Source organism: Gekko japonicus, unplaced genomic scaffold, assembly GCF_001447785.1.
Source record: "Gekko japonicus isolate JY-2015 unplaced genomic scaffold, Gekko_japonicus_V1.1 scaffold698, whole genome shotgun sequence".
Classification (NCBI taxonomy): Eukaryota; Metazoa; Chordata; class Lepidosauria; order Squamata; family Gekkonidae; genus Gekko; species Gekko japonicus.
This window is the reverse complement of record NW_015168069.1, coordinates 784,603-806,314: the sequence shown is the minus strand read 5'-3', so window position 1 is coordinate 806,314 and position 21,712 is coordinate 784,603. Positions and strand designations below refer to the sequence as shown.

The window sequence follows — 21,712 nt, the reverse complement described above, 5'->3', positions numbered from 1 at the left end:
CCTGTGGGGGGACTTTCCTCTGACCCCCAATGTGTCCGTCCCCCCAGGAAACATCACAGGGCAGGGAAGAAGAAGAGAAGAAGAGATTGGATTTCTATCCCGCCCTTCACTCGGAGTCTCAGAGCAGTTTACAAGCGCTTTTCCCTTCCCCTCCCCACAACAGGCAACCTGTCAGAAGGATGTGACATCACAGGGCAGGGAGGGGTTTGGCACAGAAGGATGTGACATCACAGGGCAGGGAGGGGTTTGGCACAGAAGGATGTGACATCACAGGGCAGGGAGGGGTTTGGCACAGAAGGATGTGACATCACAGGGCAGGGAGGGGTTTGGCACAGAAGGATGTGACATCACAGGGCAGGGAGGGGTTTGGCACAGAAGGATGTGACATCACAGGGCAGGGAGGGGTTTGGCACAGAAGGATGTGACATCACAGGGCAGGGAGGGGTTTGGCACAGAAGGATGTGACATCACAGGGCAGGGAGGGGTTTGGCACAGAAGGATGTGACATCACAGTGCAGGGAGGGGTTTGGCACAGAAGGATGTGAGAACCATGAGGCTAAGACCCAGTGATGTTCAGGCCGCCATCCTCTTCTGTGTTAGCTAAATGCCGGCTCCAGGTTCAGAGGGCAGCAGATACCTGTTGTCATCTTGCCCTTTTTGCAAGCATCCCAACGCACCTTGCCGGTCACCGTTCTACGACATAACAAGGCAGTTCACCTGTTTCTATAATGTAAAAAATTAGTGTTGGAAACCTACTTCTCTAGCCCTCCTCCTTCCAAAACCCAGATCTACAGTGGTTCACCTAAAATATCTCCTACTGCTAATGTTCCAAAAGTAATAGCCAGATAAATATGTGAAGCTGCCTTATTCTGAATCAGACCCTTGGTCTATCGAGGCAAGGATTGTCCAATCAGACTGGCAGTGGCTCTCCAGGATCTCAGGGTCTTTCACGTCACCTGTCACTAGATCCCTTTAACTCAAGATGCCGGGGACTGAACCTGAGACCTTCTGCATACCAAGCAGATGCTCTGCCACTGAGCCGTGGCCTGTCCCAGTTCAGTTTTTCGAGGCAGCAGCATTTCTCTTGGGATGTCAGCTTCATTTCCCAAGATTCTGGAGGCGTTAGTCATATGCAATTATATAGAAAATGCATCACTTTAATCTTGTTAACAAGCCATTTAAGAACACACATCAAACCCACTGTTATTAAGTGGCACTTGCTATCGATTCCATGACAACTCTTCTTGCTGCTGATTGATCTTGTGGGCTTTTAATTTTTCTTTCTTTCTCTCTTTTTTAAACATCAGAATAATTTTTAGGCCGGCGCCCTTGAAATAAGCGAAACTTTTTTAACATCCTTACAGATGAGAACAGACCCAAAGGTGCTATGCAGAGACCTTTCTGGAGTGGCCCGACTAGTCCATTTGAAACCATTATTTATGCCGCTACAATTTATGGATCCCACCTAGGCACATTCGGTCTTCTAAAATACCCACCAAGCCATGCTCACTGGGAAACTGTATTCATAATTTCAGTGAACGGAGACTACCCAGCCAAAATCCATCACCAGTTGGGTGTTATGTTGCTGTAGCCGGACATTGAACGTACTTTCCATTGAAGAGGCGTGTGTGAAATTTCAAATTATCGTTGTTTGAAAGGAAATTCTTCTCATTGTAAGTTTCCTAGTCAGGACGAGGTTCACATTTTGCGGCTGTTTTCCCCACCCCCTCTTAAAAACAAACAAGCACCGCTTGTATTCCTTATGGATTCTGTGTGGATATACTGTCCTCTTTAACAAGCCGTCTAGTCGTCTTTGGGTATGGCATTACTCATTCAATAACGATGAAAAATCTCTAGGGCTCTTTCCGTGTTCCTTTATGTAGGACCACATTTCTTACCTAACATCTTCTTGGAGGAGTGGAGAGAAACAAGACGATAAAAAAATTAGGAATGGATTTTGCAGGAGCCTAACGGTGGCAGGGGAGCTGCGGTGGCTCAAGGGGTTAAGACACTGAGCTGCAGGCTGTGGAAGGTCGGTAGTTCAGCAGTTCGAGACCCGAGTGTGCCGCATGACGGAGTGAGCTCCCGTCTCTAGTTCCAGCTCCTGCCAACCTAGCAGTTCGAAAGCAAGAAATTGCAAGTAGATAAATAGGTACCACTTCGGTGGGAAGGGAACAGCTTTCCGTGCACCTTGGTGTTTAGTCATGCTGGCCGCATGACCACGGAAACGTCTTCGGACAGCGCTGGCTCTTCGGCTTTGAAACGGAGATGAGTACCGCAACCCTAGAGTCGGACTCGACTGGCTTTCGAGCAAGGGAAACTTTACCTTTTAACTGTGGCAGGACCGTATTCCCTCATTTATAAAATTTGTGGATGCCATGTAATAACTGGCCATGTGATTTACCTGCCAGTTTTTAAAAAGCATTCATAAAAGGAGTATTTCCAGCACCTTTGTTTATTTGTTTGTTTATTTTTATTTTTTTAAATATTTTTATTTGGTTTTACAATAATTAACATTCCAATGCATAGGTAACATATATTGTAGAGTCTCAAACATTCAATGTCTCTATCCATTCATACACCTTAACCCATCTTTTATTATACACTTTCCCAGACTTATTCTGCAACTTCAGGCTTAGATTATCCATCTGTGCTAGATCTAGCACCTTTGCAATTAAGTCCTCCTTCTTAGGTATTATGTCTAATTTCCAGTTCTTGGCCAGTAATAAACGGGCAGCGGTTATAATATATACTATTGCATATTTATCCTGCTGTCCATAACCCTTAGGCACCATATTTAATAAGTATATCTCCGGTTCCAGTGCTAGGTTTTTACACATAATTTCTTGGCTCAGTCTTCTCGCCATTTTCCAGTATTCCTGAACTCTGCTGCATGTCCACCACATGTGAAAAAAAGTCCCCTTATTGGCCTTACACTTCCAACATTGACTGGAGTATCCAGAGTAACATTTGGCTATTTTTTCCGGGGACCAATGCCGTCTGTGAAACATTTTATAAACGTTCTCTTTGTAGGCTATGGCTCTCATATACTTGAGCGAGTCCCATGTTTTAGTCCACCTATCTAATTCTATCTGTTTCCTTATATCACTGGCACTGAGGGTGGGTTCCATGCTGGGAGGAGGAGGAGGAGAAGAAGAAGAAGAAGAAGAAATTGGATTTGTACCCCGCCCTTCACTTGGCGTCTCAGAGCGGCTTACAATCTCCTTTCCCTTCCCCTCCCCACAACAGACACCCTGTGAGGTAGGCAGGGCTGAGAGAGCTCTGACAGAAACTGCTTTTTCAAGGACAGCTCTGACAGAACTGTGGCTTGCCCAAGTTCATCCAGCAGCTGCAAGTGGAGGAGTGGGGAATCAAATTCAGTTCTTCCAGATTAGAGTCTGCGCTCCTAACATCCAATAGACAGTGCAATCGGATTTGACTTCAAGAAATCTGGGTGCAAACAGAGGTGAAGCAAAGCATAACATGACTCACTAAAAGATTGCAAAAATTACATAGCGGGGACCAACTTACAGCAGTAGGTAGTACGAATTAAACACAGTGGTATTGTCTACATTCTCTAACCCTTTACCCCAAGATCCTTTCTTGGCCTCCGGGATAGACGGCTTGTGGCAAGCGTACGGCTTTTGATTTGGATGAGGCTGTGAGCATGTTACCTTTTCTGCAGGTACCTCAGCTGTGTTATCCGATGTGCTGCTGCCATTTCTAGGAATGCACAAGCCCGATTCATACCAGGACCGCACCACACTGGGAGAGAGTGCTCATGCTTTCACCCGCCCCCTGTCTTTTTCCTGACCCGAAACAGATCCAGTGGAACACAGTTTGCCCCATTGAGAAAACCTTTCGGTACCCCATGAGCAATGCTGCCTCTAAGCTATGGAGTCTTGTGAGCAAAAAACTACTTTGTGAGCTACTGGCCTTAAGGCTGTGAGTGAACAATCTGGCTGCTGCATAAATTAGTTTGCTCTGGAGCCATCCTCCCTGAGCGAAGACAAAAATGTGCGAGCCAGAGGCTAAAAAACTGTGAGCTGGCTCACGCTAACTCAGCTTAGAGGGAGCAATGCCCATGAGTGCATGTGGAGCGGCCACTGAAGCAAAACATAACATCCTGGTGTCAGTCTGGAAGAAAGCAGGGACAAAGAAATCTGAAGCTGCTTCTCCTTGCACGTTGCAGTCCCGATGGATCAGGCCTGCACGTATCTGTGAAGTGAATTCCAAGCAGGGAACTCCCAAGGGTATGTGAATTGTGCAAAGCCTGGGGAAAACATTGCATGTAGTTAGGGGAGGGGCCGTGGCTCAGTGGTAGAGCCTCCGCGAGAAGAGATTGGATTTATACCCCGCCCTTCACTACCCAAAGGAGTCTCAGAGGGGCTTACAAACTCCTTCCCCTTCCCCTCCCCACAACAGACACCCTGTGAGGTGAGTGGGGCTGAGAGAGCTCTGACAGAAACTGCTCTTTTTCAAGGACAGCTCTGAAAGAACTATGGCTTGCCCAAGGTCATCCAGCCAGGTGCAAGTGGAGGAGGAGTGGGGAATCAAACCCGGTCCTCCTAGGTTAAAGTCCACGCACTTCACCACTACACCAAACTGGCGTGCAAAAGGTCCCAGGTTCAATTCCCAGCATCTTCCATTAAGAGGACCAAGTAGGAGGTGATGTGAAAGACCTCCGCCTGTGACTCCGGACAGCAGCTGCCAGTCTGAGTAGACAACACTGACCTTGGGGAGAAGGATCCTAATCTGATAGTGTTCTGTGTGGTCATTTAAGAGAGCGTTTTTCACTCAGCTGCCTCAGTCCTTGCCATCCCATGCAAGATGTTTTAGGGTTCCTCATTGTGCTGGGGCAGAGGTGGCCCAACTCTGGCTCGGGAGCCGCATGCGGCTCTTTCACACCTATCGTGCGGCTCCCGGCAGGGCGGCTGGGGGAGCGAAATATCATTAGCAAACAAATTATCATTGGACAAATAAACATCGTTATCAATATCTGCTTTGACCGCGTTTGTTATTCTTTTTGGCCGTCTCGATTAATGTTCGTAAAAAGCGAATTTGCATGTTTCCCAGTAAAAGCATGTAATATTTGTTCCTGTCTTGCGGTTCTCAACTATCTGACGTTTATTCTATGTGGCTCTTACATTGACCAAGTTTGGCCACCCCTGTGCTAGGGCGTTTGCTCTCACTCATCTTAACGCTCACCCCTCGGAAGTCCCGCGTGGGAGGTTTTGTAATGTTGCATATTCAGATCATCTTGTCCTTGTGGCCTGGGTAAAACTGAGACTTCCATAAAATTCTGGAATGTTCTTTTTATACCGTTATCACATGTGTCGTTCAGTAATTCTCATAGGGGATGTTCTTCCCTATCTGATGCCGGATGGTGATCCGAATGTAATATTATTGGTTGATAAATTCCTGTCTATCATATTTTCCTTCAGAAACTAATTGAGTACTCTTTTAGCAGTTGCTCAAGATCTATTGATCAGAGGTCTGAAAAGGGAAGAGAAGGGAAGGGAAGGAACATTCAGACCTACAGCACCATGCTTCCTCCCCACATCCACGTGGGCGCATTGCCCCTGGAATATCGTCATCCAAGAACAGCTTTCCCTTTTGATTCAGACTACACAAATACTGCAAGAAGTGCATGCAATTAACAACAATTGTAAGAATCAGTTGACTCTTGTTGTTGAACTTCAAGCTGTTTTAATCTTTCTGTTTTTCAACGGACGAACTTCCCTGGAGTTTTACCGCTCGTTTCAGCACATTCTTTCTCAACGTAACGGTTCAATTTTGCATCCTTACAATATCTGATATTCGGACTCTCTCCAATTCCACGTAACTTCAAGAGCTCTTGACAAAGTACTTTTACAAATGGACAGCAAGTTGTAAAAGTACTTTGTCAAGAGCTCTTGAAGTTACGTGGAATTGGAGAGAGTCCGATGTCAGATATTGTAAGGATGCAAAATTGAACCGTTACGTTGAGAAAGAATGTGTCGAAACGAGCGGTAAAACTCCGGGGAAGTTCGTCTGTTGAAAAACAGAAAGATTAAAACAGCTTGAAGTTCAACAACTAGAGTCAACTGATTCTTACAATTGTTGTTAATTGCATGTACTTCTTGCAGTATTTGTGTAGTCTGTATCTTAGTTATACTGCTGCCCCCCCCCACCTTCTTTGTTCCCTTTTGATTCAGCTGACTCCATAAACACGATGCTGAGGCTTACGTTACGGAAGGACTAAAATTCCCAAAGTGCAGACAGGGTTGGCTATGAAACGCTGAGAACCTATTCCTTCCTTTCCCGAGAAGACAGATCAAGATGGGTGGCTGTGTTCGTCTGTCTGTAGCACTAGAAAAGAGCAAGAGTCCAGGAACACCTGAAAGACTAACCAAATCTGTGGCAGGGGAGGAGCTTTTCATCAGTCACTGTTCACTAACAAAAGTTGCGGCAGGGTAGGATGTATGTTGCCACCCTGCTTATTTAATTTATATGCAGAGTACGTCATGTGAAAAGCTGGCCTGGATGAATCACAAGCCGGAATTAAGATTGCTGGGAAAAACATCAACAACCTCAGATATGCGGACGATACCACTTTAATGGCAGAAAGTGAAGAGGACTTCAAGAGTCTCTTGCTGAGGGTCAAAGAGGAGAGTGCACATATTGGCTTGAAACTCAACAGCAAAAAAACTAAGATCATGGCATCCGGCCCCATCACTCCTTGGCAAATCAAAGGGGAAGTCGTAGAAGCAATTACAGAATTCACGTTCCTGGGATCCAAGATCACTGCTGACGGTGACTGCAGCCATGAAATTAAAGGACGCCTGCTCCTTAGGAGGAAAGCGATGGCGAACCTAACAGCATGATAAAAAGTAGAGACATCACCCTGCCAACAAAAGTCCGCATGGTCAAAGCAATGGTATTCCCAGTAGTCATGTATGGCTGCGAGAGTTGGACCATAAGGAAGATTGAGCGCCGAAGAATAGATGTTTTCGAATTATGGTGCTGGAGAAGACTCTTGAGAGTCCCTTGGACTGCAAGGAGATCAAACCAGTCAATTCTAAAGGAAATCAACCCTGACTGTTCCCTGGAAGGCCAGATCCTGATGCTGAAGCTGAAATACTTTGGCCACCAAATGAGAAGGGAGCACTCACTGGAGAAGACCCTGATGCTGGGAATGATTGAAGGTAAAAGAAGACGGGGACGGCAAAGGATGAGATGGTTAGACAGTGTTATCTCAATGCAAAAACATGAAATTGAACAAACTCCGGAGGACAACAGAAGACAGGAGGGCCTGGCGTGATGTGGTCCATGGGATTGCGAAGAGTCGAACTCAACTGTGTGACTGAACAACAACAGGAACTTTAGAGAGTTACTGCTCACTTCATGAAGTATCTGAAGAAGTGAGCAGTGACTCACGAAAGCTCCTCCCTTGCCACAAATTTGGTTAGTCTTTAAGATGCTACTGGACCCTTGCTCTATTCTACTGCTTCCTTTCCCAAGTCACAGTCACCCACATTTGTGTCCCTAGATTTTTGTGTGTGGGGGGGAGTGTGGTTGTTGTGGTAATGTATTCCGGTGATTTCTTTCAGGGTACGCTCAGTACATTCGAGAAGCGACTCCCGATTTTGCTATTCATCAGGGATCGCAGATTGGAAGGCTGTGTGAAATACAAGGTACGGACAAAGTCAAACAGGAGTCCTGGGGCAAATTAATGACCTAACAACATTTCCCCCTAGCATAAGGATTGACTTCACAGGCAGATTTCTACCTGCCGTGTAGCTTTTCTTGTTTCCTTGTTTCTCAAAGGGAAAAAGGCCCAATTTTAATGGGATTTTCAGTTCTGAGCAAATGCAAGTGACAGTTCGTAAACCCTAAACCAGTGGTGCCAGAGGTGGCACAGAGCCCTCTCTGTGGGCACGCGTGCCATCGCCCAAGCTAGGCCCAGACCATCATTAAAGTGTCGAATTCTCTGCCAAATAATTTAAAGTAAATGAAAGCATTTGGGATTGCTTTCCTTACTTTGTTTGGATCATCTTAAGTTAATGTATGAGTTGTTTTTTCTAAAGTAAAACCTCAGTATTCAGGTTAAATTGCCGTGTTGACACTTTGCAATAAATAAGTGAGTTTTGGGTCACAGTTTGGGCATTCGGTCTCTAAAAGGTTCGCCATCACTGCCCTAAACGAATATTCCCTCTCAGCTCCATGGAGAGGCCACAGTGAACTATCATTTCTTCTCTGTTAAATGCTTGGCCTTTTCCCCTCCATGATTCAAAATCTGCATTGCTGTGTCAGAAAGGTCTTCTATGCCTGTGTCTGTAATTAATTCACTACACACAACTGGACTTTCCGTGGCACCAGATAAACGCTGCTGTTATTAACCACTATCCTGTGGAAAACATGGAGCCAAAATATGAACATGGAATTTTATTACAATCTTCCATGTTTTCCTGTGGAACGAGGTTTATTGTGGGATGAGGAATTGCTGTTTATGACTCTGGTTGCAAATACAGTAAAGAATATATATTCTTTACTGTATTTGCAACCAGAGTCATAAACAGCAATTCCTCATCCCACAATAAACCTCGTTCCACAGGAAAACATGGAAGAATTTAAAGGTTGCTACTGCAAAAGTTGTCATGTGATTTGACAACAGCTGCTGGAAGTTTTGCCGCATGCAGGGTAGTTCGTTTCCCTTCGTCTCTAAGTAGCCAGGATGATTTTATTTCTGGAGAGAGGAAGCTCTTGTTAAATAAAGGGGAGATCAGTTCATCTCCTAGAGCTGAGAATTTGGGACAATCCCGCAAAATACGCTCCACAGAGTCAATTTCACTGCTGCTACAGTTACAGAGTCGATCTGAGTATGAAATCCCATTAAGTCTTCCTGACATCAGAGCTGAAGGTAGGGCATTCAGGCGCACTCGCAGGAACGCTCTTCTATACTTTGGAAGAATTATCTCAGATAAGTAGTTTGGCATTGTTGTTGGAGGATGAACAAATCCTAGCTGCAGACTTGTGAATATTCAAGATAAAGGCAACGCACTAGCATGAATGCCCTTATATACTTTGGAAGAATTATCTCAAATAAGTAGTTTGGCATTGTTGCTGGAGGTTAAACAAGTCCTAGCTGCAGCCTCTTGAATTTTCAAGATAGACAAATGAGTAAACTTCAGAAATTCGGCCATTTTACGACAGATTTTTAAATTTTTGTTTGTTTACAATTTGGCCTGATTGTGCGGCTCTTTGGATACATTTTCTGTGCCTTCTTTCAGACTGATGGAAGAAGTTGTTTTGTTGAGGGTTTTTTGTGTGTGAATGGAATTTCCAGGTATTGCATGACAGAAGATTGACGAGCCAGTATCCCCTATCTGTTTACCTGCACCTGTGCCTTCCATTTTATTTATTTATTTATTTATTTATCTTTGGATTTATATTTGGATTTATATCCCGCCCTACCCCAAAAGCTCAGGGTGGCTAAAAAGAGGCACAAAGTGTCAAGATTAAAACAATTAAAAACAACATAGTAATAAAACAATAAAATACAATAACAAAATATCCGTGCTCCATTTATCACAAGATGGGGTAGATCTTACATTTGATAAAGGCAGATCGATGCAACAGAAGTAGTGATACATCCAGGTGTGGGAGAAAGTCTGGGATCCTGGTGGATTCTGAGCATTACCTGGAAGAAGTTGTTTTGTTGAAGAAACTGGGAAGATTCCCCCTCTTTGTGACGGCCTGTTGATTCGTCAGTGACCAACTCTGTTTGCTTCCTGGAATGACATACTTGTGCATGATTCATTTATTTTCAGTTGCATAACATACCTCATAGGGGAGAGGAGAATGGGTAACAATGGTTACCACTCTCCAGGTGAGGGCTACAGATAACTCAAACATACAAATGCTCTTCAGGTAGCAGAGATCAGTCCCTCTGGAGAAAACAGTGGACTCTGTCATTAAACCCTGCTGAGGTCGCCACAGGAAACTGACACTCTTTGCCCAAAGCCAGAGCACTCTCCCAGAGCCTCTTTCTAGATCCCGTTGTATTTAATTCCGCAACGGGCATTATTTCTAGTTATTTCATAAATGCCATTTGGGAAGTTTTGCACAAAAAGGAACATATTAGATCTGGAAATTTACAGGAGCCCAGAATGATCACTTTTAATTGCCTGTATATATTACGAAGGCACTAACCTCGTTTTCTTCTCAATACAGTTCTTTTTATGGTGTAGGTTGTATTTCAGGAAATGCTTGTTTCTTCTGGATGAGTTATAACGGTGGAGGTACCACGTAACCACTGTCTTCCGTTTTGAAGCCTTGCAGCTGCTTGTATTCGAAATATTTACTTATTTATTGATTTATTTGATTTGCATTCCGCCCTCCCCACAGACGGGCTCAGGGCGGTTCACAACAATCTCAGTACAATGTCAGTAAAACAAGAATTAAACGACAGTTAAAACGGTAAACCATAAATTACCGTGTAAACAATCTAGATCTGATGTCAGTTCAGCAACATTGATGTTAAAATCCAGGCCACCGATGTCGATTCAGCAGTACTGATGTTAAGATCCAGGACACTGAAGGGGAGATAGCCAGAAGGGAAAAGGGACGTCCGCTGCCTCAACCAAAAGTCCGGTGGAAGAGCTCTGTCTTGCAGGCTCTGTGGAACTGTAATAGATCCCACAGGGCCCTGATCTCATATGAGAGCTCATTCCACCAGGCGGGGGCCAGGGCCGAAAAAGTCCTGGCCCCGGTCGAGGCTAGTCGGACGCCTCTGGGGCTGGGGACTGTTGGAAGATGTTGATTCATAGACCTCAGTATCCTCCAGGGCTCATACGGGGAGAGGCGGTCTTGGAGGTATGCTGGACCCTGGCCATATAGGGCTTTAAAGGTAAGTACCAGCACCTTGAAACAGTGAAATAAATATTTCTTGACTTAATTTATACTTGGCCTTTCCCCCCAGTAAAGGTAAAGGTTCCCCTTGCTCGAAAGCCAGTCGAATCCGACTCTAGGGTTGCGGTGCTCATCTCCGTTTCCAAGCCGAAGAGCCAGCGCTGTCCGAAGACATTTCCGTGGTCATGTGGCCAGCATGACTAAACACCAAGGCGCACGGAACGCTGTTACCTTCCCACCGAAGTGGTACCTCTTTATGTACTTGCAATTTCTTGCTTTGGAACTGCTAAGTTGGCAGGAGCTGGAACTAGAGTCGGGAGCTCAGTCCGTCATGCGGCACACTTGGGTCTTGAACCGCTGAACTACCGACCTTCCACAGCCTGCAGTTCAGTGTCTTAACCACTTGAGTCACCGCTGTAACCAGTAGGGAACCCAAAATGGTTCTCCTCTCTTCCATCTTATCCTCACAACCACCACATGAGGCGGGTTAGGCTGAGAGCGTGTGACTGGCCCAAGGTCCCACAGCGCGCTTCCGTGGCACAAGTGGGGATTCAAACCTGGGTTTCTCAGAGCCTCATCTGACACTCAGCTGCCACATTAGAGTAGGGCTGCCAGGTCTTAACCTGGCTGCCAGCAGGGGGTGGTGGTCCCGCTTCATGCCCTGGAGTTTTCGGCTGCGATTATGTCACCCGGAAGTGGCGTCATCGCGAAGGGCACGTTGCGCGGGGGGACGGACGCTCTAGCGCAGAGGTGGCCAGACTTGTTTAACGCAAGAGCCACATAGAATAAACATCAGATGTTTGAGAGCCGCAAGACAGGAACAAATACGACACGCACGTTTTCATTTGAAACTATGCAAATTTGCTTTTTATTAACATTAAACGAGACTGCCAAAAATAAAAACAGAAGGTGTACAAACATATAACTTCAAATGTGTCCTCCAAGCCTTCTCTACCTGCCTCCCCACTGGCTGACTTGACAAAGGCAGAGTTCTTCCTCGCCTCGATTGTCTCTTCACAACAACCCTGGGAAGTAGGCTGGGCCGCAAGAGAGTAAAAAGTCGTCCAGCGAATATTCACAGCAGGGTGGGGAATCAAACCCATCTCTCCCCAGTCCTCGTCTGACATGCTAGCAGCTACGCTCATACTGATTTCAATAATGCAGCGGAGGAGGGAGTGACAGCCTGGTGGGAGGGGCGTGTGCACCTGTAGAGGAAAAGCCAAATGGGCAGTTCACCTGAACCTTTGGAACAACCTGCAGTGCGGGGGTTCCCCACCCTTTTTGAGCCTGTGCACACCTTTGGAATTCTGACGTAGCATTGTGGGCCGCAGTGGCTCAGAGGTTAAGATGCTGAGCTGCTGACCGGAAGGTCTGTAGTTCAACAGTTCAAGACCCAAGTGCCCCGTGACGGAGTGAGCTCCCGTCTCTGGTCCCAGCTCCTGCCAACTGGGCAGTTCAAAAGCAAGAAATTGCAGGTAGATAAATAGGGACCACTTTGGTGGGAAGGTGGCATCTAGTCATGCCGGCCACATGACCACAGAAACGTCCATTCTCGGGCTTGGGCTCTGGATTCAGATTGTCCTGGCCGTCCATCGGCTCTCAGCACCCTGTGGCCGAGAGGCTGGGTGGTGCTTCTGTGGGCGCAACGAAGGGCGGGACGAAGGCAATGCAGCCAGTGGCCAGGACCCCTTTCTGACTGGCAGTTGAGGGACCCAAAGGCTGTGGGGGCGTGTGGAACATTGAGGCAAGAGGGACATGAAAACTCTTTTATATATAAGGAGAGATTGGTATTTCCGCAGCGTTCTCAAACTTAGCAATTGCACTTTATAATCCACCCAAGTTAATAGCCTGCATTTCCTGAGCCATGCACAATTCCCATCAACATGAAAGCAGGTCACTTGGCTAAATCTCTCTGCAACACTTTGCAAGCGCTAACCAACTTTCTGTGGGTTCAAACCTGGGTGTTCCTCTGGGCTGAATCAGAAGGGGAAAGGAATCAAAAGTCAAAGATCTGTGGGGTGCGGGCGATAAGTATCTGCTTTCTGCTGTCAAGGGGGTTATAACGAACAAGCCTTGTGAACAATATTATGTCTCTTCCCATAATTAATAGTGAATCTCTCCTCCCTCTCCCCTGTCTTTTTCAGACCCTAATGTGGACGTCATCTACGTTTGCCCCCTTCAACTGAGCGAGGAATTACTGCAGTATTACCATAAACTACTAGGCCTGCAGGCAGCTGTTAGATCTGGAGACCCCAAGGACATTGCTGACCTGCAGGACAGGTTCAAAATCCTCACCCCCGAAGCCATAAACAGCTTCCCTGTGAGTTTCTGTCTTCTAATTACTACAGCTGGGGGGGATGCCGTAAAATTAAATTGGAAATTTTATAACTTGCCACGCTCTGGTACCCATCAGTGAAATATTATTGCCAGTGTTAAGAGCTTCACCGATTAAGTGACTAGTTAAGGGTGGGCGCTGGAAATGAATATCCCGGTTTAGCTCGGGAGGCCGAAAGCCAAGCTGAGCTCAGTCCCTTCTTCCCGCCCAGGACACGGCCTCGTCCGGAACTCTGAACTTGGGAGGTTTTCTGTGTGGTGGAAAGCAGAACGCAAAAAAAAAAGGAAACGAAAAGTTCAAACTTTCTCTCCCTGCGGCTGCGCAGATATTTTTGTTCTCTCCGTCGCGCCCTCCTTCCTTCCTCTTTAGTTTTATTGTGGCAAAATCCAATTTAAGACTTTTTTTCGCCTCTTACTTTCGAAGGCTTGGATCGTTTAATGGCTTTAATTGAGGGGCGTTCCGTTATGTTCGTTGTTCTGAACCCATCTAGCCGGTTTTAAATTCGCTCGATCGTATTCTGAAAAGCGCCCCCCGCACAAAAACACACTGTAATCTTAGCCCTTTTTTTGGCCGTGCTTTTTATATTGCTGCAATGCAGTAAAGCTGATTTACGGCCGGGAGTGTGGAGGCTCCGCTTGCATTTCTCGCAGGCGCTCAATTGACGTTGAGCCTGTCTCAGAGTTGGGGCTCCTTCTTGGCTCGATGGTAAGCAATGCTCATCGTCCCTGCCCAGGCCTTCTTGGAACCTAAAACCCCTTTCGCCACAAGATCATTGCCGGGTAATTATTTGTACTATAAAACTATGATGTCTCACCATATGACAGCTCTGTGTGTACTGTAATTCCAACATGCCCATTTGTGAGCTCTTAAATTTTGCCCTGTTATAAACCCACAGTCTTTCCGTTCGGCCGATCTGCGCTTTTCAGTCAGACCTGGAGACTGGTTTGGTAAAGCCCTGCCATTTCCTGGTTCCAGTTTTAAAAGGACCTTCACCTTGGTTCCTTGTTACTGTTGGCGCCTTGGCACCTTGTTACCATGCTCTTAAATTTTTGTTGTTGTTCAGTCGCACAGTCGAGTCCGACTCTTCGCAACCCTATGGACCAGATCACGCCAGGCCTTCCGGTCTTCCGCCGTCCTTTGAAGTTTGCTCAATTTCATGTTCGTTGCATCTATGACACTGTCTGACCATCTCATCCTTTGCCGTCCCCGTCTTCTTTGACCTTCAATCTTTCCCAGCATCAGGGTCTTCTCCTCCAGTGAGTGCTCCCTTCTCATTGGGTGGCCAAAGTATCTTAAATTTTACCCTGTTATAAACCACGGTCTTTCCATTCGGACAATCTGTGCCTTTTGGTCAGACCGTTCGGTACAATATGGTACAAGTGGCGTCTGCCGCAGTCCTGCAAAGGATTTCTGTCCACATTGACCATAAGGGCGTGAGGAACATCACTGCCTAGAGTTTCCAGTTCTAGGTTGGGAAATTGCTGGAGATTTTGGGGGTGGAGCCTGAGGAGGGCAGGGTTTGGGAAGGGGAGGGACCTCAGCAGGATATAATGCCATAGAGCAGGGGTGTCAAACATGCGGCCTGGGGGCCAGATCAGGCCCCCGAAGGGCGTCTCTCAGGCCCGCAGTGGAACTGGCTGTCTCCTGCTGCTTCTTCCAGTTCTGCTGCTGCCGCGTCATCGTAGGTTTGCAGCTTACAGATACACGCCTGAACAGCATACTCAAGATTGCAACAGCACAGACATTTTGATGCAATAATTCAGAGCAAAGAGGTGTCAATTATCAGACACCGTTAAATAAACAAAATATTGCAGGAGTGCCAATATTTTAAGCATGTTTATATTTTAAGTAAAAAAACCCCTTTGTGTCCTTTATAAAGTTTGTATCTCCGCTTCCTGGCATTCCATTTTATGACCCACCTGGCCCGGCCCAACAAGGTCTCATTTATGTCAGATCCAGCCCTCATAGCAAATGAGTTCAACACCCCTGGCATAGAGTCCACTCTCCCAAGCAGCCGTTTTCTCCAGGAGAACAGATCTTATTTATTTATTTATTTATTTATTTATTTATTCGATTTATACCCCGCCCACCCTGCAAGGCAGGCTCAGGGCGGCTTACATAAAATTGCATGTATAAATACAGTTAAAATCATATGCAAAACAACCATAAATCATCTATAAAACAGCCACAAACATTTTCCTAAAGTGCCGAAACAATACTCAAGTCAAGGGCAGGAGCAAAAATTCCTAGTTCAAGCCACACCACCACCGAGGTGATTGTCCTGATAATATACACATATCGGCTTGGATAGATGGACTAATTTGTGCGGCGCACCAGTCTGAAGGTGGTAGAACCAGGGCACAGGGTCTCTCCTCGGTATTGAAGGCGGCTCCTAATCGAAAGCCTGGGTTTGTTCTTCTGGAGCTCGATTGTAATAGCAGGAGACCTCCAGGTGCTACATGGAGTTTGGCAGCCCTGCCACCGCCCTCAAGTGAGCCTTCTCGCCATCCTAAAAGTAGGCAAATTCTATTTTTTGGAGGATCAGATCCCAATATTGCATAGCTCACATGCTCAGGATCTCAATTCTTTGTCACAGAGACCTAGACGGTTGCACCGAAGTTAAATCTGCACCGCTCTTTAGGTGTACGTGAGGGTGTGGATCACAGAAGTGAGCAACTTCTCCAGGCCCAAGGACACGAAGGGAAATATTGCAGTAGCCGCTAAACCACTGCAAGCAGAGGTCGATTCGGGGGGGATTGCAGTTCCCCCGAGTGAGGTGCAGGGAGCGGTGCACACGACTTAGCCCCGCCTTCTTCTTCCGGCCGCCCCCTGCTTCCAGCCTCATTCTGTTGCAGAAGGAGGAAGAAGCAGGAGGGTAAGTTGGCGTCCTCCCCCTCTGCCAGGCCGAGGCCACTCCACGTGGCCTCCGCAAGGACTTCCAGCCCCATCTGGGAGCTTCCCCGAGGTAGCTGTGTTAGTCTGTTGCTGCAAAATAGTCCAAGAGTTCAAATAGCACCTTTAAGACTAACCTTTAAGACTAAGACTAACTGAGTGGTGGGTGTGGCCTTATGACACACTTCTGGTGATGTCAGGGGGTGTGGCATATGCTAATGAGTTATGCTAATGAGTTCCCCTAGCTCTTTTTCTATGAAACAACCCCTGACTGCAAGTATCTGGGCGGAGGCCTCCACATTAAGAGGCTGCAAAGGCGGCATGAACCTGGGCTTCAGCCTCAGAGACCAGGGCGCCCAAAGGAGCTTCGGCCATTTTGGCCTCGAACAGAGCCTCCCCCGTGCCAAGCAGCAAACTGCTTTTGAAGCGAAGAGGACTTTCAAAAGTAGATTGTGATGAGGACCTGGGGGAGGTGGTGTAAAACAAAATCCCAGCAGGTTTGTCAGAGTCCGTGAGCAAGCCTCAGGTAGCTCTTGAGATCCCGGTCGGAACAGTGAGCCTTCGCCATGCCTGTCCTCTTCAGGTGTATCTCTCTGTCGTTCACATGGTGGTCAACGCTGCCTCTGGGTTCCTGACATCTCCCAGATATGCTAAGGGACCTTGCGCAGGAGATGTTTGTAGGGGCTTTCATCTGGTTAAGTAAAATTCCCATATGTGGCCTAGAAATGTAAGAAAACCCCAGATCCCTCCAGGTCTTCACTGGCCATTCTCTCTTTCCATCCATTTCTATTTATGTGGGCAGCCATGTTGATATTGGGATAGAGCAGGTAGAGAAAGAGGTACTTTTCTCCCTTTCTCACAATACAAGAACTCGTGGGCACTCCATGAAATTGCTGAGCGGTCGGGTTAGAACGGATAAAAGGAAGTACTTCTTCACCCAAAGAGTGATGAACACATGGAATTCACTGCCACAGGAAGTGGTGGCGGCTACAAGCATGGACAGCTTCAAAAGGGAATTAGATAAGCATATGGAGCAGAGGTCCATCAGTGGCTATTAGCCACAAGGTATAGATAGGGACTCTGGGGCAAGGGATGCTCTGTCTTCTTGGTGCTGGGGGGGGGGTCAACAGTGGGAGGGCTTCTAATGTCCTGGCCCCACTGGTGGACCTCCTGATGGCACCTGGTATTTCTGGCCACTGTGTGACACAGAGTGTTGGACTGGATGGGCCTTTGGCCTGATCCAACATTGGCATCTCTTATGTTCTTATGTTCTAACAGAAGCATCCATTTCTATGTACCTATCTGCTTCCTGTCCCAACCCTATTTTGTAATCTACTTTATTGCAGACATTGAATAGAAGCAAACCTAGGTTTGCTGCCAAGTTTGAGGCAAACTTAGGTTTGCCACTGAGCCATTGCCTGCCTCGGTGTAGCGACCCTGGACTTCCTTGGCAGTCCCCCATACAAATACTAACCACTGCCGACCCCGCTTAGCTTCCAAGAGCTGACAAAATCCGGCCAGGTCAGGTTGTGTTTGGCCTTTCAAGCATTCCCCTGACACTGTAATGTGTGAAGCAGCCCCGACTGAGGTCTCCAAAGCTCTGGGATCGTCTTGCACTTGTCTTAGGCGATCAACATCGTAAAGTCTTGTGTCTAATGCAAACATGTGTCCTGGGGGGTGACATATGATTTGAAAAGGCTGTTTTGTAAATCAAAGTGTTGTGTTTGGAAAGAACCCATTTATGACGCTGCTGCCCATATGGTGAAAAGCAGCCCCCTTGCCCCGCTACGGGGAGGAGGGCTTGTCCCCCCCCCCCACTTCCATTTTTTGTATTGATTTTCTTTTCGCCTGACACAGCCGAGTCAAACCGCGCCAGACGTGTTGAGATGAATCACCGCGACCCAAAGGCCGCGAGCCTCTCTTCCGAGTGACAGAAGGAGAATTCCGCGTGGATCAAATAAATACAGATGTGTAGTAATTAGTTCTATTCCCAGCGAGCCCATTTCCGACGCACTAAAGATGTGAGCGATTATGGAGCCTCACCCCAACAGCTTTTATCAATTTAAACTGCTACGCTACAGGATAGGTCATAACCCAGCCTGCGATTAATAATGTATTTATTACGCGCAACATTATAAATTAGCTTTGTGGAACAGAGAGAGAGAGAGAGAAAGGGCAACTCTTAACTAGACTAATGTGCTTTCTCCCCAGAGCCGACCTATGGCTCTGGCCACCTTCCTGAAGTACAGCCCCAAGACTCTCCAAAGGATCCGCAACCTCATCCGGGGCAAAGAGGCCTACATCGTGGGCGGGCTCCTGCGTCAAGATGACCTAGAAGTGGCCGATGCGTTGGACCTGCCCATTTTGGGCCCTGACCCGGAAGTCGCTCTCCTCTACAGCTCCAAGTCGGGGAGCAAAAGGGTCTTTGCCTCCGCCGGTGTGCCGATGCCTCCCGGTCAACATGACATCTACAACAGGCAACAAGTAAGGAGGGGGGGTGACAGAACCGCCAGGTTTGCCAGCCGGGGGGGAGGCCCAGGAGAGAGACCATCCAGGCGTTTGATTTTTCTCATTCATCTTTGATGGCTGGAGCCCGTTTTCCTTGCTGGGGGTGAGCCCCAGAACCTATGAAGTACGTACTAAAGCTTCGGCTGGTATGCTGCTTGGCTAAATGGGGGCTGAACTCCGAAAAGTCTCTGTACCCCACTGGCTTTCTTGTGGTGCACGGAGCAAGACTAGACTGGTTTGAGGTTGGCAACTAGACAGTGTTCCCCCTGAGCTGGGTTTGTGTGAGCTAGCTCACAGTTTTCTAGCCTCCGGTGCACACATTTTTGTCTTCGCTCAGGAGGGATGGCTCCGGAGCAGACTAATCTATGCAGCAGCCAAACCGCTCGCTCACAGCTTTAAGGCCAGCAGCTCACCAAGTAGAATTTTTGCTCACCAGACTCCACAGCTTAGAGGGAGCATTGCAACTAGACACCTGCCTTTACCGGGAGGTAAGCGCCATTGAAGTGAACGGGGCTTAGGATTGGCTAGGCAGGAGCTAGTTGACAGGGTTTGCTTCAACAGCTGTTTGCACAATAACTCTGATTGTGGGGCTGGCGTGGAAGGAGGAGAAGAGATTGGACCTATACCACACCCAACAGTCCGAGTCTCATCTATACCTTGTGGCCAATAGCCACTGATGGACCTCGGCTCCATATGCTTATCTAATTCCCTCTTGAAGCTGTCTCGGCGCTCCTAACCACTACACCAAACCAGTTCACGTCTAGGAACTGCTTTTTGGGAAGTCCCTCAAAATGCAATAGTATTTATTTATTTATTTAATTTATATCCCGCCCTCCCCGCCAGGGCAGGCTCAAGAGTACGGAGGCGGCCCCCTACAGCAAAGCGGTTTTGTGAAGGGCTCGCCTTGAGCCAGTTGGGCATGACGTCAGCGTTGACAGTGGGGGAAGAGAGGCTGTGCTGGTGTGGCAGGAACCGCCCAAATCGAACCCGGAGCGGCTTTACCCAAACGGCTTCTGTTGGGCCGCTAGTCCAATGTTCCCTCTAAGCCGTGGAGTCTTGTGAGCAAAAATTCTACTCTGTGAGCCACTGGCATTAAAGTTGTGAGCGAGTGATTTGGCTACTGCATAAATTAGTTTGCTCTGGAGCCCCATCCTTCCTGTGCTAAGACAAAAATGTGTGAGCTGGAGGCTAAAAAATTGTGAGCTAGCTCATACTAACTCAGCTTAGAGGGAACACTGGCCGCTACCCCCATAGAGTAGCATTTAGAGCGGTTTCTCCCTGGCCCCTCCCCATTTCAGAAATGGGCCTCAGTGGGACTGGAATTCTCTCTGAGTGGAGGCTGAGTGTTATACGTTCCTTTTCACTGAGGCAGAACAAGTGAGAGTTCAGCCCTTCCTGTTTCAAAGGGTAGCTGTGCTGGTCTGGATTTGAGTCCGGCAGCACCTTAGTGAAACCAGCAAGATTTTTGGAGTAGGAGCTTTCGGGATTCAGAGCTCCCCGAATCCTTTCTTTGCAACGCCCCCCCCCCGACCTTCCGACTGGGATATAAAGACTCGGGGGATCTCCATTCCAACTTGTATCTGACGAAGGGAGCTTGGACTTTGCCCAGGCCAATGAGAGCTTTCCTCCTGCCCCTGGGACTTCTGGGTTGTCTGGGAGGGGTGGGAATGGCCAAGGGGGTGTGGCATCCCAGACGGCCCAGAAGCAGGCTAGGGGCAGGGGTCATTTCCTAGAGAAAGAGGTGCAGGAGCTCATTAGCATAACTAATTAGCATAACTTGTCTGCATGTGCCACACCCCCTGACATCACCGGAAGTGTGTCAGAAGGCAACACCCACCTCTCAGGCTCCACTGGACTGTTTTGGATTGCTAGCTATTGGAGGGGGGGGGGGACGTGCAGATCTGCCCTCGCAGAGGAGGGAGAGCTTGTACCTGAAGGTGGGCTGGGGGGGGAGCTCTGCAACTTACCTGGCTGCTTCTTGCTCCTTGTGGCCTGACTGAGGGCTGCTGGGAGCAGGGGGCGGGGCTTGCTACATGTGCCCACCCCCTGGGCTCCTGACTGCCGGAGCTCCGCTCCCATGCGCTCCCGCAGGAAATGACCCCTGGCCAGGGGTATTGTAGCTGATCCGCTCAGAGCACTGATCAGTGGAGAGGAGGACGTTGGTATTCCAACCCCCTCCCCTCTCCTCGCTGATGCCTAGACATTTTCTGCAGGGACTGCTCTCCCCGCACCCGCACCTGCATTCCTCCGCCACTTTCCCTCGTTTCTGCAAATGTTTTTGCAGTCCCAGTAGCGAAAACACAGTTTTCCCCCTCTTGTGGCGCAGCATGGGAATTCCTGGAACCAGAGAAGTCCAGCGCTGCGGACCAAGAGGGGACAAGCTGCGTATTTGCTCCTGGGACTGCAAAAACATTTGTGGAAACGGGGGAAAGCGGCAGAGGAATACAGGTGCAGGCGCGGGGACAGCCGTCCCCGCAGAAAACGTCTTGGTGAGTTCTCTCGTGAAGGCGGGCCAAGCTGTAGACCAGGGCGGGAGGGGCCCCACGGCTCAAGAAGTTGAAAACAGCCCAGTTCTGTCAGCGAAGGATAAGCCCAGTTGGCAAGGCAAAAGCTAAAGGTGGGGATGACCCCAGGAACGGATCCTGAGTGTGAGCACATTTGAGCCAAAGGCTTCGTTGGAGCACCAAATGCAAATGCTGCAGAATTGCAAAGGGAGGAAATATAGATGTGGGGCATAGCCAAAGTTCCTCTCGGGAGCTGAGCCAGCCACAACACAGGGAGCATCCCATTACTTGGGAGGGAGCATCCCATTACTTGTTCTAAGCCACCCTGAGCCTCGCTTGTCCAGGAAGTGGTGGGGTATAAATTAGATAGATAGATGATAGATGGATGGATAGATGGATAGATGGATTGATGATGGATAGATGGATTGATGATGGATAGATAGATAGATGATGGATAGATAGATGATTGATTGATAGACGATTGATAGATGATGGATAGATAGATGATGGATAGATAGATAGATGATTGATAGATCTAGATAGATAGATAGATGATAGATAGATAGATAGATAAGATAGA

The 21,712-nt window shown here is 47.8% G+C and overlaps 1 protein-coding gene across 1 annotated transcript in view; it reads left to right on the top strand.

Annotated features, from left to right (window-relative positions):
• IQCH (IQ motif containing H) overlaps positions 1 to 21,712 on the top strand; it is a 129,100-nt gene that overhangs the window by 40,230 nt on the left and 67,158 nt on the right. The window contains exons 12-14 of the mRNA XM_015414596.1: positions 7,593 to 7,676; positions 13,038 to 13,213; positions 18,332 to 18,604. Of these exons, the coding sequence (XP_015270082.1) occupies positions 7,593 to 7,676; positions 13,038 to 13,213; positions 18,332 to 18,604 (533 nt within the window). The remainder of the gene's footprint in view (positions 1 to 7,592; positions 7,677 to 13,037; positions 13,214 to 18,331; positions 18,605 to 21,712) is intronic.